Source organism: Myotis nattereri, assembly GCF_964212035.1.
Source record: "Myotis nattereri genome assembly, chromosome: 8".
Taxonomy (NCBI): Eukaryota; Metazoa; Chordata; class Mammalia; order Chiroptera; family Vespertilionidae; genus Myotis; species Myotis nattereri.
The window spans coordinates 12,183,736-12,198,439 of NC_138083.1; the positions used below are offsets into that span (position 1 = coordinate 12,183,736).

General features: G+C 58.9%; 1 protein-coding gene across 1 annotated transcript in view; it reads left to right on the forward strand.

Annotated features, from left to right (window-relative positions):
* Positions 1-14,704, forward strand: part of RIPOR3 (RIPOR family member 3) — a gene marked incomplete at its 5' end in the record, with an annotated part of 38,423 nt that overhangs the window by 14,128 nt on the left and 9,591 nt on the right. The window contains 11 exons of the mRNA XM_081097688.1: positions 2,089-2,409; positions 5,301-5,447; positions 6,538-6,616; positions 8,676-8,699; positions 9,209-9,265; positions 9,943-10,360; positions 10,674-10,717; positions 10,856-10,981; positions 11,064-11,209; positions 12,278-12,407; positions 13,462-14,034. Coding sequence (XP_080953814.1) covers positions 2,089-2,409; positions 5,301-5,447; positions 6,538-6,616; positions 8,676-8,699; positions 9,209-9,265; positions 9,943-10,360; positions 10,674-10,717; positions 10,856-10,981; positions 11,064-11,209; positions 12,278-12,407; positions 13,462-14,034 — 2,065 coding nt within the window. The remainder of the gene's footprint in view (positions 1-2,088; positions 2,410-5,300; positions 5,448-6,537; positions 6,617-8,675; positions 8,700-9,208; positions 9,266-9,942; positions 10,361-10,673; positions 10,718-10,855; positions 10,982-11,063; positions 11,210-12,277; positions 12,408-13,461; positions 14,035-14,704) is intronic.

A 14,704-nucleotide genomic window follows, 5' to 3' on the forward strand; every position in this document is an offset into this window, starting at 1 on the left:
GCCTGGCCCTCACCCTCCCACAGGTGCACATTAGAGCCCTGTGATGCCCGGTCCCCCAGTCAGGCCCTCCAGCTCACTCGCCTTGTCCCTGGGCTGCTCAGCTCCCAGCTGTGCCTGGAAGGAGTTCCTCTCAGGGTTGAAATGAAACCCTGGCGTGTCCCAGCTGGAAGCACCCTTAGGAATCCCTAATTCATTCCACACACAGGCATGGAGCACCCACTCTGGCCAGCCCCCGCCCCAGGCTCTGGGAAGAGACCCAGGCCCCACCCTCCCCCAGGGCAGCAAACAACAAGCCAACAATCACTGAGAGACCCAGCTGTGGCAAGGGCTGCGGAGGAATTAGAGCCCCAGAGAAGGGCCCCCCCTGTCTGAGCGAAGGCCAGAGAGAAGAGAAGGAGCTGGTCACGTGCGGACGGCGTGAGGGCGGGGAAGCCTGTCCGGTGGAGGGAAGAGCAAGTGCAAAGGCCCTGGGGTGGGAATGAGTGTTCAGTGACAGAACGCAGGCTTGTGGCTGGCGTGTGGGTGACAGAGGGAGGAGGACCCTGCGGGGCCTCCTGGGCCACCATGAGGACATTCACAGTGTGAAGGGCTCCACGGAAGGGCTGAAGCCGAGGCCCAAAATGGGAAGAAATTTGGTCAAAGTCCCAGAGGGATGAACGCCCAGTGCCTCTGACCCCAGTCTCTGAGAGGGGCAAGTGTGGACGCCACTGTGAGGAAGGCATACAGTAGGCGCTCCATAAACGCTGCTAAAAGGCTAAGTTTAAACTGACCAGGGAATGATATTGTTTCTTGACTGAATGAGCCATATCTGAGCTGCCTCTTCCTGGGTTTCATCTGGGTCCCCCAGACCATGGGGCCTGTGGTCAGGGCTGCTAAGGACAGTGTGCAGATCCCCCGACCAAGGGGGCCTCCAGCCCGTGCGACCCTCCCAAGCTATGTGCCCTGGCACGGAGCTGGTCCACCCGGAGGTCGCCTTCCTGTGATCACCCAGAGGTGCTGTGGGGACAGCGGGAGGGGCCTGCAGACTGGCTCAGGGCCCCTCAAATAGACTTCACCCTCTGCTGTCACCATCTAGAAATTCTTTGGTGAACAAAGGACTCTGCGTTTTCCTTTGCCCTGGGCCTCACAAATTCTGTAGCCAGTCCTGCCTGCAACTCCCCTCCCATCAGGCCTGTGGGGGCCCCGGGACTTCCGGCATCCATGCGAACTGTCCCCCAGGCCAACGCCAGCCTCTTGCTGACCCCTCCTGGGTTCCTGGGGTCAGCCCTCTGGGAGAGAGAGAATAGAGGGGATCCAACCCCGGACACTAGGGCTGAGCGGTCAGCAGCAAGGGGAAGAAGCAGGTCCTGCCACGTCTGCATCCTAGTCCAAGAAGGAGGGCTCTGCTGGCTGTAACTATCTTGGGGGGCTTCTCCTCCTGGGGGGTCGCCCCCTTGGGGAATTCTGGAGGATGCCTGGCCTCGGTGAGCTCTGCGGTCCCTGAGTGGCCCCCATCTGGCCTCAGCCTCTGCAGTCCCCCGGTCCCTGGGTGAGGAAGAAGCTGCCCACAATGATAGGGAAGAAGTGCGTCTATTTTTAACTTCCTATCTCTGTCCAGCTCCCAGGGGCCTGGACCCTTGGCTCCAGGGCAGGACAGACTGTACCAGGTTTCAGGCCTCACCTCTCGCCTTATTTCCCAGGTAATTCAACCGGCTGAAACACAGCCACATCGCCAAGGCACTGAGCACTGGCACAGGTCGGGTAAAAGAACCTTAGACGCAGGGCAGGTGAACAGGGCTCCACTTAGATGGGGTGGGTAGGTGTCCCCCACCCCCAGCCCTGCTCTGGCACCTGAAACCCCTTTGACTCTGGTCCCCCACAATCAAAGAGTTCACTTGAAGAAGTAATCTGGTGGGGGAACTTTACACTAAGGTGTGAATGGTTGCTATAACGAAGCCTTATATAATAAGGTGGGGGGACAAGAGGAGGCCAGGCCCTGACACTGTCCCATTCTGCCCTGACTGACAGGCAGGGCTGCTCTTACCCCTTCCCCTCCTCAGCCAGGTCTCCACCCCTCTAGGCTGTCAGGCAGGTACCCTCCTGAGCCAGGAGCCCCTGCAATGCCCTCACCAACTTGGGAATTCCTCTGTTGGGACGGCTGGGACGTGTGGCTGGGATAGCTCAGCAGCAGCCCGTGATTTTCAAGGAGCGGAGCTGGAGAGAGGACAGCGGGGGCGCTCACACTGTCCTGGGCATGTGGACAGACTTTGGGGACCTCAGAGAGTGTGTCAGGAGAAACGGGCTAGTACCCGTGCAGCCCGAGAGCAGTCTGACCTTTGCGAGCACCAAGCACATGTTTGTCATCATCCCCGCCCATCTGGCACTGCTGGACACGGGAGAAAAGGTAGCTGACACTGTTGTCACATTGAGGTGCGGCTGGGCCCTGCCTGCAGAGCCTGCCTCTGTAGCTGCCATGCACCAGGGCCTCTGACGAAGTATTTCCTCACAACAGCAGGCAGGACTGCCCCCGGCCTCACGTGAGGGCTGGGGCAATGGGTTGCATGTGCCCGTCTGGAATCTTGTCTGACTTGCCAGGGGCTGTTTAATATTTACTGAGTCCGCCCAGAGCTGGCGAAACATCCGCCCCAGAGGGCGCTCCCTGCCCCAGCCGTTGTGACACCGGCCAGACATGCAGCCCAATTTCGCCATCCGGAGGCTGCACACGCATCGCCTTCCCGGCTGGGCCAGCCCTCGGAGCCCTGGGCTCAGAGCTTCCCTGGGAGCGGGCGCTTCCAGGCACAGCACAGCAGCCCGGGTGAGGAGGCCTCCAGGTAGATGGAAGGGGGGCCTGGCGGAGGGCGCACACCTGCCAGGGACGGTGGGCCCCTGGGAGCTGGCAGGTGAGCGTGGCTCCCACCTCAAAGCTGCTGGCCCACCTTCCTGCCTGCCACCTGCGGGGACCCTAGCCTATCCGGAACCCGCCTCTCTGGAGGCTGCAGCCCTGCCCGTCTCTACGGCCTGGAGATGGCAACTTTGTGGAGGGTCTGTTCCAAGAGGTGGGTGATGTGGCCTCGGGGAGGGGAGGGAGGAGGGTGCACAGCCCCTTCTTGGCCTTTGGGAAGTGTCACTTGTCACAGATGGATACCGGCCACAGCAGGGACAGGGATGAGCACTAATGTAACAGGCTTTGTGCCCGGTGCTCTGTGCACGAACCTTACTCCAGCATCACCTGATTGGAGGGGCCTTCCCGGCTTGTCCCACTTAAACTCATTCTCCTGCCTTTATTTTTCCCCTTGGCACTAAGCACTCTCTGACACATGATTTTAAAAATGATCTTACTTAACTTGGATACATACATAGCACTTCTTGCCGGGCACTGCTTGAAGCCCTCTACACTTATTAACTCATGCAACTCTCATGGCAACCCTTCCTCTGGTTCCCATTTTATAGCTGAGAAAACATAGGCACAGAGAGGTTCAGTAACCTACCCAAGGCCACACAGGCCCTGGTGCCTGTCTCTGGAGCCTGCCCTTGTTACCACTTCCCACTGTGCCCCCCAGCTGGCTCAGCAGCTCACAGGGGAAGGGGTTTGCCTGTGTTGGTCACTGTTGTACCTCCACCCCCTAAAGTGGTGCCTGGTGCGCAATAGGTGCCTATTTAAATATTTGTTGAATGAATGGCTACCTCATAACTCGGTGGGGCAAGAACTCTTATTGTCCCCCGTTGACAGATGGGGAAACTGCGGCTCTAGTTCAATATCTGTGACCTCTGGGGCTGGGATTGAATATGGGCAGCTGGCCAGGGCCATGGGTCCTACCAGCTTGTCAAGGCCCCTGAGGGTCCAGGGTGGGATTCCAGACCCTTCCTTGCTGTAGCATCCTCTGAGACCAGGTCTCAGCATGCCGGGCAGGGCCCGGGGTCTGTATCTCTGGCATGTTGGTGTGTAGATGCAGCCCGAGGGAAACCATGGGGCTTGGGGCTTGGTCCCTGTCAGCAGGGTGGCCAGGACAGCTGCTCTCTGTTGAGTCAACAGCAGGTGTCTGCCTGTGCGTGGAATGTGCAACATCTGGCTGGGCTGGAAATACAGAGTCTCTGGGGGACCAGGGCATGGCGGGCCCAGTGGCCCTTCTCTTAGGCCTGGTGAAGGAGCCTGAGCTGTGCTCCTCTTGCCCCCACCCCCACCCCCGCCTGGCTCTCCAGACCTCCATCCCCCTCTCCCGTGGACTGTGAGCCCGAGGGTGGGACCCGGCACCTCACTGGGGCAAAGCCCTGCTCTGTGAGTGTTTGAATGAATGAACTAGTCCTGAGCCCCTGATTTTAGACTTAAAAATGCAGCAGACAGTGAAGGCTCCCAGGGAGACATGAAGCTGGGTTTCTAGCAAGGATGTCTCCCGAGTGAAGCAGACACAGTGAAAACCCTAAGACTGTGCTCCTCAAAGTGTGGTCCCTGGACCGGCCGGCAGCATCAGAAGAAACACATGAAAATGCAAATCCTCAGGCCCAGACAGTTAAACCCGAAACTCTAGTGGGGTAGGGGGCGAGGGCGGTCAGCAGCCTGAGCCTCAGTCCTCCTGGGGATTCTGAGGACCTGAGAACCCCATGTCCCGCTCCCAGCTGTGTGGGTCAGAGCCCAGGCTGAGGCGCTGCATGCATTTGGGTTTGGGTCCCAGCTCTGCCACAGAGACATTGGCCAGACTTGGTTCCCATGCCTCTCCCTGGGCCAGGGGAGAGGAATATATCGGCTAACCCAGGCTAAGGCATGGGTTTGTCTCCAAATGCCCATGTATGCATGTTCATGTGCATGTGTGTGTACACACATGTGTGTGTTGATTTGTCAGGCCACCTCCTTCCATGAATAAAGAGCAGAGCTGGGGAGGTTACCCAAAGGAAAATTGAGGTGCTATTCACAGAGGGAGATGATGGATGTTGGGCAGGCAAAGCCAATAGGTGCCCACCCATGGGTGCACCACAGGACTATGAATTGGCCTTCAACGTAGCTTTGCCTGCATTGACCAAGCATGCTGAACAGAGAGCACTGGAGTTTGGGCTGCTTGGTTGTATTTCTCATTGTAAGTTAATTTCTCCTATCAGGTTATTATTATTAGTAGTAGTAATAGTATTCTTTTAATCCTAAAATCCAAAACCTTATTTTATAGATGAGGATATTTAGGCCCAGAGAGTCTTAGCAACTTTCCTGAGACCATGCAGCTTGGTGGCAATGGAGTGGACTCAGCTCTGGCCGCTGTTCCCCAAGTGTCTGCCCCGGGAAAGACTTTGTCCAGACTCCTGCTCTGACCCCCCGCCCCCATTTCTTCTCACAGAAAGTCCATCCAAAGGAACTCGGTGAGGTCTCGCCTACCTGCCAAACCCTCCAAGATGTACGGCACTCTGCGGAAGGGGTCTGTTTGCCCGGACGCCAAGACGCAGCAAGTGAGGAAGATCTTCGAAGCGCTGAGGAGAGGCCTCAAGTAAGGACGGGCTGCTTGTGGCCTTCACACAGTGGGCTCTTTGGCCTTTGGCCGGCTTGCTCCTCTCTGCCTCTCCCTGGGGAACATGGTCAGGTCTTGTCTGTAAGAGGCCTCAGAGGGGGCTCCTGGTTATTGGTTTAGATGGGAAGCAACGTTTCCAGGATCCCAGGGCCAGGAAGCAGGGTGGGCCTCCAGGGCAACGCCACCCAGGAGGCCTCTCTTGCCCTCCTCCCAGGATGCACCGGTGCTGGTGCAGTGGGAGCTGGGTTTGTGCTGGAGGAGGGACGCCCGTCTCCAAGGTGCTCACCTCCCACGGCAGCTTCTGGACCCCCGTGTGAGATTGTTTGGGCAGGATTGATCCCGTTTTCCCGAGGAGCCCAGCCTCTGAGTGAGCAGCCCCTGCAGATAGTAGTGTCACGGGCGACACTAGGATGGCGCCCCACCCCAGCTCTGAAGGCCAAACATCAGGTTTCCTGTCCAGACCCTTTGACCGGAAAACACATGAGAGGATCCCTCCCAGCCTGTGGCTTTCTCTGTGCTTTCCAGAATGGGTTCCCAGCCCCCGCTCTGGGGCTTGGCCCTGGCATGCAGACAGCAGGGCGACCGCCCTTGTCAGCGAGGGAGGCGTGCTCTCGCTGACCTCCCTGGGACTCGGGGGAGATGCTGTCCTCCAGAGAGATGCCTCATTCCCGACCTGGGTTCTGCCTTTTCCCTGCGGTGTGACCCTCGCCGGGTTACCTGCAGTCTCTGAGGGTCAGTTTGCCCACCTCTAAGATGGGTTTAACCAGAGCAGAACCTGCTTGTGGGGTTGTTTGGGGGATTAACAGAGATGCTCCCCATATTTCGCAGTGCCGGGCACGTGGTCCCCTGTGTGTGGGATCTGGAGGCCCAGCGGGTGGGGCCAGGCTTCCGGGTGGGTGGGGCGGCTCTGCCCTCTGCCCTCTGCCCTCTGCCCTCTGAGCCAGCTGAGGGAACCACAGCTGTCTCCACATGGCAGCTGTGGCTGCCTGCACTGCGGGACACGGTCATCGGCCTGTTTTTCTTTCTCTTCTTGTTCCTTTTCCAACTCCTTTCCCTTGTTCCCTTGCAGGGAGCACCTGTGCGTCCAGCAGGCCGAGCTGGATTACCTGTCAGGACGCCACAAGGACACCCACAGGAATTCCCGGCTGGTGAGACCCCTCCCCGCCTTCCCACTGGGGCAGCCTTGGCTGGGCTTCAAAGATGGGCCCTCCCCCACCCCCTGGCCTGCACCACGGGTGCAAGTCTTGGGAATTCAGAGCCCCGAGGAATGGACTTGCTCTACATTGGGATGAATTTAACTCCAGGGGCTGGAGGGAAGCGCCCCCTCCCCGCCCAACAGGGTGCAGCGTTCATGCATTGGAGGCCCCACTCCATTCCCTCTTTGGTTCTAGCAGTAACGAGGGCAGGTGGGTGTGAGGGGTGTGTGTCTGAGAGGCCCTATCTTACAGCCCGGGGCCATCTGGGCGCCCTGCAGTCAGGTGGCTTATGTGATGCCAAGAAATTGGGCCGGGCATCGAATCGAGGGTCTGTCACAGGCCCCGGCGTGTCCTCTTGCCCAGCAATTCTGTTGTTTCGGCCACCTTGAGGGCTGTGGCCTAGAGGCTGCCCTGGGGCCTTCTAGTCCAAGACTCATCTGCTCTGGGCTTTTGCTACCATTTCCCCCTTAGCAGAGTCAGATTTAGAAACACACACACACCCCACATACACACCCCACACAATCAAGAGAAAAAAACAGTATCCCAGTTAAATAGGATTTTTAGATAATCATCAAATAATTTTTCAGTGTAAGTATGTCCTGTGCATCTTTGGGACATACTTATACTTTAAAAAATTATTCATTGTTTATTGGAACTATAAATGCTACTGGGTGTCCGATATTTTATTTCTCACTGGAGGACATTTTTTCCATTGACTTTAGAGAGAGTAGAATGGAAGGAGGGAGAGGGAGGGAGAGAGAGAGAGAAACATCGATGTGAGAGAGCCACATCAATTGGTTGCCTCCCACACATGCCCCAACTGAGACGAGAAACCTGCAACCTAGGTACATGCCCTTGACTGGCATCCGGAATTGAACCCAACCCTTGGGTTCGAAGGCCAGTGCTCTAACCACTGAGATACACCAGCTCATGCTGTCAGGCTCCACCCCTCAGGACTGCCATCCTCCCAGCCGGAGGCTCTTTCTTTCCGGTCTTGAGAAGTCCCCACCCCCACTTCTCTCCCCACCCTTCTATCCTAATGGGATTAGAAACAAAAGCCGAGAGGCCTCGCTGCCTGTGGGCTCCTGCGACCTGCCAGCTGCTTTCCAGCCTCCCTCCTGCACAGGCCAGAGCAGAGCAGGGGTTGGAAAACAGGAGGGGAGGAGAACCTTTCCATCAACAGTGACCCCTTTGGGGAGGGAAAGATGGGCCCCTCAGTCAGCTCTTGCCCTTGGGGGCGGGCAGGCCACGCAGATGCAGGAAGGAGGCATTAGCAAGATCCCACCTGGTTTCCAGCGCTTCCCAGCACCCACCGCACCCTCTCCCGTGGATGCAGAGGTTTGCCCACCCCGGTGACATATTCCTTTCATTGGTGACACCCCGGCCCCTGGCGTGAATGGATGGACCCGTCTGGGTCTGTCATTTCCTAAGGCCTGAACCGGTGGTGCCGGCTGCCTCTCCCCACTCTCAATTCTCCTGATCATGGCTGAAGTTACCCCTTAAACAGTCACATCGCCACGGTCCCCACTTTGTTGAGTGCTTACCGCATCTTTTACTCTTAGCAAGCCGAGGGGTAGCTATGGCTTTCCCGTTTATGTGAGGAAATACAGTGAGGCCTTGACTCAGAGTGTCCCGACTAACGAGTTTTTTGAGATACCAGCTGTCTCTCTGCCGATTTTTTGCATTGAGTTGACAGAGTAATTTGAGTTAACGAGCTCGGTCTCCCAACGAATTAAACTCGTAAGTCAAGGCCCCACTGTAGAGGCTCAGAGAGGTTGAGTAACTTGCCTGGGACACAGAGCTGGGAAAGAGCCAGGCTTAGAACTGCCTCACCCAGAGCACACGAGTCTAATCCCTCTTCTTCCTCCGCCTGGACCACGGGCCTCAGAGGGTGGAGTGGCTGCTGGCTTTCCATCCTCTGAGCTCAGGCGCCCCCGGGGTGTAGCCTCATGGATCGTGGGGGAGCATCCAGAGCCCTGACACCTTCCCCTCCCCCTTTGCTCCCCCACAGGCTTTCTATTACGACCTCGACAAGGTGAGTGAACCTGCCTCCGTCAGCACGTGGGGAACAGGCGGCTATGGCTAGGCCTGGCTGGGTGAGCGTAGTGTCTTTGCTCTCATGGTCATCCTCTAGACCAGCGGTTCTCAACCTGTGGGTCGCGACCCCTTTGGTGGTCGAACGACCCTTTCACAGGGGCCGCCTAAGACCATCCTGCATATCAGATATTTACATTACGATTCATCACAGTAGCAACATTACAGTTATGAAGTAGCAACGAAAATCATTTTATGGTTGGGTCACAACATGAGGAACTGTATTGAAAGGGCCAGAAGGTTGAGAACCACTGCTCTAGAAGAAGGACCTGGGGTCCTCCCCATTTTACAAATGGGGAAACTGAAGCCCAGCGATGAGCCTTCCTTGAGGGTGGTGAGGGGCTGGCCTGGCTGGGAGCCCAGTTCTCCGTGCTAGGGCCTGCAGGAGGGTGGCGAGAGCTGGCGGGGGGGTTCAGGCTACTTTTAACGCATCTTCTCTTTTCCTGGGAGAAGCAAACGCGCTCTGTGGAGAGGCACATTCGGAAGATGGAATTCCACATCAGCAAGGTCAGCTGGTGCTGGGTATTCAGGGTGGGGCGGGGTGGTTGTTCTTGCTGGGCCTCCAGCAGACAGCAGGAGCCAGGAGGCCCCTCCGAGCGGGGCGGGTCCCTGGGTGCTGGGAGGCTGGAGAAGCCGAGGAGGAGCAGGAACTGCAGGCGCTGGGCCCGGGAGGACCTGGAGCTCAATCTGAGAGGCTGGGAGGCTGAGACCACGCGCCCACCATAGAGATGGGAGATGGACGCTCAGAGAGGGACAAGCATTGCCCACGGTCTCACAGCGAGTCCTGCAGGGTCTGACGTCCATGAATTCTTCCATGATTTTGCTTTACACTCCCCGCCCCCTCCAGTAGCCCAGTGGGTGGCAGAATATTACCTCCCTGTTTACTGTTGAAAACTTGGGCAGGGAGAGGGAAGGGCTGCAGTTACCTGTCCAGGGCACTCCTTTCCACTGTGCACTGACCGCACGCCAGCCGCTGCCAAGGGCTGGGATACAAGTGGATGAGACATGGTTCCTGTCCCCGTGGGAGCTATGGGAGCCGGGGGCAAGTGCAGGGTGTGACCACCATCGGGGCTGGGTGGGGGCATTCGCTCAGGGGCAGCCTCTCCCAGAGGGTGAGAGTGACCAGCAGGCCGGGGCCCCTGCCCCTCAGCGTGGGCAGCACCCACCGCCCTGTGCCCCCGCAGGTGGACGAGCTCTACGAGGGCTACTGCATCCAGTGCCGCCTGCGAGACGGCGCCTCCAACATGCAGCAGGCCTTCTCCAGGTGCCCCCCCAGCCGCGCCTCCCGGGAGAGCCTGCAGGAGCTGGGCCGGAGCCTGCAGGAGTGCACCGAGGTGGGCCGCCAGCAGGGGCGCCAGAGGGCAGCGGGGGCCAGGCCCCGCATTAGGGGGGGTGCTCTGGGCCCTGAGGAAGCTCTGCCTGGCAGGGCCTGTGTGTGCCCCTCCGTCCTGCCCTCCGCCCCCCTCCAGCCCACTCCTCTCACCCCCACCCCGCTCCGCCTCGGGGCAGGTGCTGAGCCATCCTGTGGGGCTTTGCAGGACATGTGGCTCATAGAGGGGGCCCTGGAAGTCCACTTGGGCGAGTTCCACATCAGGATGAAAGGTAACAGGGCTGAGGGGGTGGGCAGCAGCCCCTTCGAGTGGGTGTCAGGCTTCTTGAGGGCCCTGGGACTTCTGCCAAGGGGGGGTGTGGGTCAGAATTCAGGGGTCCTCGCCCAGCCCTGGGCTTGCACTCCTGTGACGTGACCTCAGGCAGGTCCCGCCCCTCCTCTGAGTTGGATGTGAGGGTCCAGGCCTGTCCACTGTCCATCATGATGGCTCATCTCTGAGTCTGATTGCCCGACTCAGGCGGGGAGGGGCTGTGACCCACGGAGCAGGGGCAGAGGAGGACAGAGCTCAGCACATCTCTGTTCCAGGCTTGGTGGGCTACGCACGCCTCTGCCCAGGAGACCAGTATGAGGTATGGCCACCCTCCGGGGTTCCTGCCAGACCCTGGGGTCCCAGGGCCCCACCTGGCAGGGAGGGCCCCCATGCAGGTGGCCAGTGGGGGCATCCACCCGGGGCAGCTGACCCACCCCTTCATGGCCCTCGCCCACAGGTGCTCATGCGCCTGGGCCGCCAGCGCTGGAAGCTGAAGGGCCGAATCGAGTCTGACGACAGCCAGACCTGGGACGAGGAGGAGAAGGCCTTCATCCCCACCCTGCACGAGAACTTGGAGATCAAGGTGGGTGGGGCCTAGGGGCAGGGGCAGGGCCAGGGCCTGCGGGGGCTCCGCTCAGCCACCACCCACAACTCCTCACCCCCAGGTGACAGAGCTGCGTGGCCTGAGCTCCCTGGCGGTGGGCACCGTGACGTGTGACATCGCCGACTTCTTCACGACCCGGCCGCAGGTGGTCGTGGTGGACATCACCGAGCTGGGCACCATCAAGCTGCAGCTGGAGGTGCTGTGGAAGTGAGTAGGGGCCAGCCTGGCTCCCGGCCCTGCTGCCCCTCCCCAGGGCCAGCCCCAAATTCCCACCTGGAGGGACGCTCACCCAGAGCCTGAGCCCGATGAGTCTCGGTGGCTCCCCCTGGTGGCCTGACCACACTCTAGCATCCACTTTGTGCTGCGCCAGCACGGCCAAGGGCGACCCTGAGTGGGGGCGGCCTAAAGGCTTAGAAAAGACAGACAAGAGAATGAAAGCTGGGTCTCGGTGGGACGCTGCTTCTCTGAGAGACGGCGATGCCGCCCACAAGCCGTGTCTTTATTTTATAGCAGATGCCACGGGGCAAAGTAAGGGCGTGACCAAGATGTTTACAACATTCTCCTGGGTTTCAATCCTACTCAACTACATGCACCTGAACTCTGTCAAGCCCACATCACTCAGGCACGTGGGGCCACGTGTTCGGACCATAGGTTCAAGCTGACAGCTACAGCTGTTGGCTATAATTGTGCTGGGAGGGCTCTGCCCTCCAAGCTGGGACTTGCACGTGGCCATGAGAGGACTGTGCCCTCTCATTAGACCGAGGCTTGAACCTGTCCAAACACAGCGGCTCCCCACATCCACTCGTGGGCATTTCTGCCCGCATCTCCCACCAGGTGCCCACAGTGCCTGAGTCACGGGCCCTGGTGGTCGGGCTGGGCCCCAGACACCTCTAGCCAGGCCTCTGTGCAAATGAGAGCGAGCAGGTCGCTTCCTGCCAGGAGGCTGTACCCAGTCTCCTTGCTCCAGGAGCAGGGCCGGCGAGGCCTTGGGCCCCCAGCCTTACCTGTGGCTGGGACTGACCCAGAGGTCCTTCTGGGATGGTGCCCTGTACGGAGGAGGGATCCATTCACATGAGTGGTGGCCAGTCACTGACCCTTGCCATCGGGCTAAGGGCCCGCAGGGTGGTGGGTGTCTGAGAGACGGTTAAGAAGGTTGAGAACGTGGACCTGGAGTCCCCGGGCAGGGCCTCCATCTCCCCTTCAGTCCCCTGGCCCTGGACGGGCTGAGTGTCCTCTGGGCATCAGTGACACCCTGGCCGCTGCTCTCTCCTCCAGCCCGTTTGATACCGAGAGCTTCCTGGTGTCACCCAGCCCCACAATCAAGTTCTCTGTGGGCAGCAGGAAGGGCTCCTTGTACAACTGGACGCCCCCGAGCACCCCCAGCTTCCGGGAGAGGTACTACCTGGTGAGTGGGCCTCGCCGGGGCAGGGCCGCTGAGGTCCTGCTGGGACTGGTGATGGGGGTGACTTCCCGGGCAGCATGTGGACTGGGCTGGGCAGCCTGGCACCTCTCCACGTAGGTTATCTGGGTGTTTTTCGGTACTTTTTCTTCCTTGACGTTGGCCCCTTTATTCTGGGGCGCTGCTAGACTTGGCTGGTTCTCCTGGATACCTTGAACAAGGGTTTCTGGATGGTTCCGCCACCCTGGCCATGGCCTTGGCTTCCAACTTATTTGTTTTAAACTGAATGTATTTCCAGTAACACCTTGACACATTATACAGCAAAACATCTCTTTCCTCTGCCCTCCAGGGATCTTAGAGTCATTGTCAACTTCTTCCACACCTTTCTAGAGACACTCGATACCATCTGGGAGCAGATGCGGGCTTTTTCTTTATCTTTTAATCCATAGCAGCCTTTTTAACCCAGTGATGCTTTTGGAGCCTGGAGGTGTCAGGGAGGAATGAGGCAGGACTCCAAGGCCCTCAGATCAGGGCGTGAAACACCAAATGTTTAATTTCATGACGAGCTGCTGTTGTTTCTATGCCATGAGCGCTTAGGTGTATTGTGTGTCAGGTCCTTCCTTCCTCCATGCATTTCACTCATTCAAAACTATATGCCAGGCTCCTCTCCGGGCAGGTGAGGACTGTGCCCTCAGGAAGCACTGCCTGCCTGAGGGGCAGAAAGACTGGGGGGAGGGCTGGGGGGAATAAAGCAGAACATCCTTTGGCAGGAGGCACAGTCAGTGCAAAGGCCCTGGGGTGGGAATGTGTGAATGAACCTGGAGAGTGTGAGAAACAGCAAGGATGCCTCTGTGGCTTGGAAGGTGTGAGTTAGAGAGGACGGGGCTAAGAGCAGAGCGGATGCTGGGTGCTACCGGCACCTCCGAGCCAGCTTGGTGGACCTCAGTCACCCGGAGAACGAGGGTATGCAGAGCAAGTGTGTGGCAGGGGAGCCCCTCTGGGGGCCTCGCTGTGGTGCCTGGGGTGGCCAGTGAGGCTGGTCTTGTGTCCCCCTCTCCAGTCTGTCCTGCAGCAGCCAGCGCAGCAGGCCTTGCTGCTGGGCAGCCCAAGGGCCACGTCCATCCTCAGCTACCTGTCCGACAGCGACCTGCGGGGCCCTGGCCTGTGCAGCCGGAGTCAGGAGCTGCCCGAGATGGACTCCTTCAGCTCTGAGGACCCCCGAGACACCGAGACCAGCACGTCAGCCTCCACCTTGGACGTGGGGTTCCTGCCCTTGGCCATTGGCCCCAACACCTCCCCTGAAGAGGAGGCTCGGGAGGACTCCCCATCCCTGGGCCTCCTGCCAGAGATGGTCCACCTGTCAGGAGGCCCATTTGTGGAGCGGCCTGGCTGGAGGAATTTGGGAGTAGAGAGCCCCAACCTGCCACCGGGCTCCCCACTCCACAGCCATACGATGCCGGGCAGCCGGACAGACCACGATGAAGGAGAATCCGGGGACAGAGTGCAGGGGCCTGGGGTGACCCTCGAGAGGCCCCTGCAGGAGGTCCTGGATTTACTGAGGTGCACAGACCCCGCCCAGCCCCGGCTCCAGGAGCTGGAGTACCAGGTGCTCAGCTTCAGGGACCGGCTGAAGGTATGTCCGCTCGTCGGAGGCAGCAGCCCTGCTCTGCCAAGGGTGTAGCGCCCGGGCCTGGGCCCGCAGCCCGCTCTCCGCGCCACCAGGGCAGGCACTGTCTCCTCTCGGGGCCGCAGTTTGCTCGTCTGTCGAGTGGGGATTACAAGAGCCCTCATCGGGCTGGAAGGAGGGTTAGGAGGAAGTGGGGCTCAGAGTGAATCACTTGCTCCACATCCAGCCAGAACCCAGCAAATCTCATCGCTTCTGACCCGAGCAGGTGAGGCAGCCGCTCGACACTAAAATCCAAACGTGGGGCATTCTCACAGCCAGAGCTGGCACCCCCACCCCGAAACCTCCCTACAGGGCCCACGCCAGGGGCCGTTCTCGCGTGGCTCTCAGAGGTGCTGGCCTGGGCAGATTATGCAATTTTGGGGGTTTACATAAATTTAAATGTATGTAAAATAAAATGTATCACACCAGCACCTACTTATACATCAATTAGTTTATGAAAACACACTGGCGCTAAAACAGCTTAACAGCTCCCGACAAAAACCTGTTCTGTTTCATTCCTTCCCTCCACCCGCAACTTCACAAATCAGTGCAGGGGAAAGAAAGGTGGATTTCCTATCTAGTAACTTTAAAAAATGTTCACTATTTACCACTGCTATGGGCCTGCCTGAAGATTTCA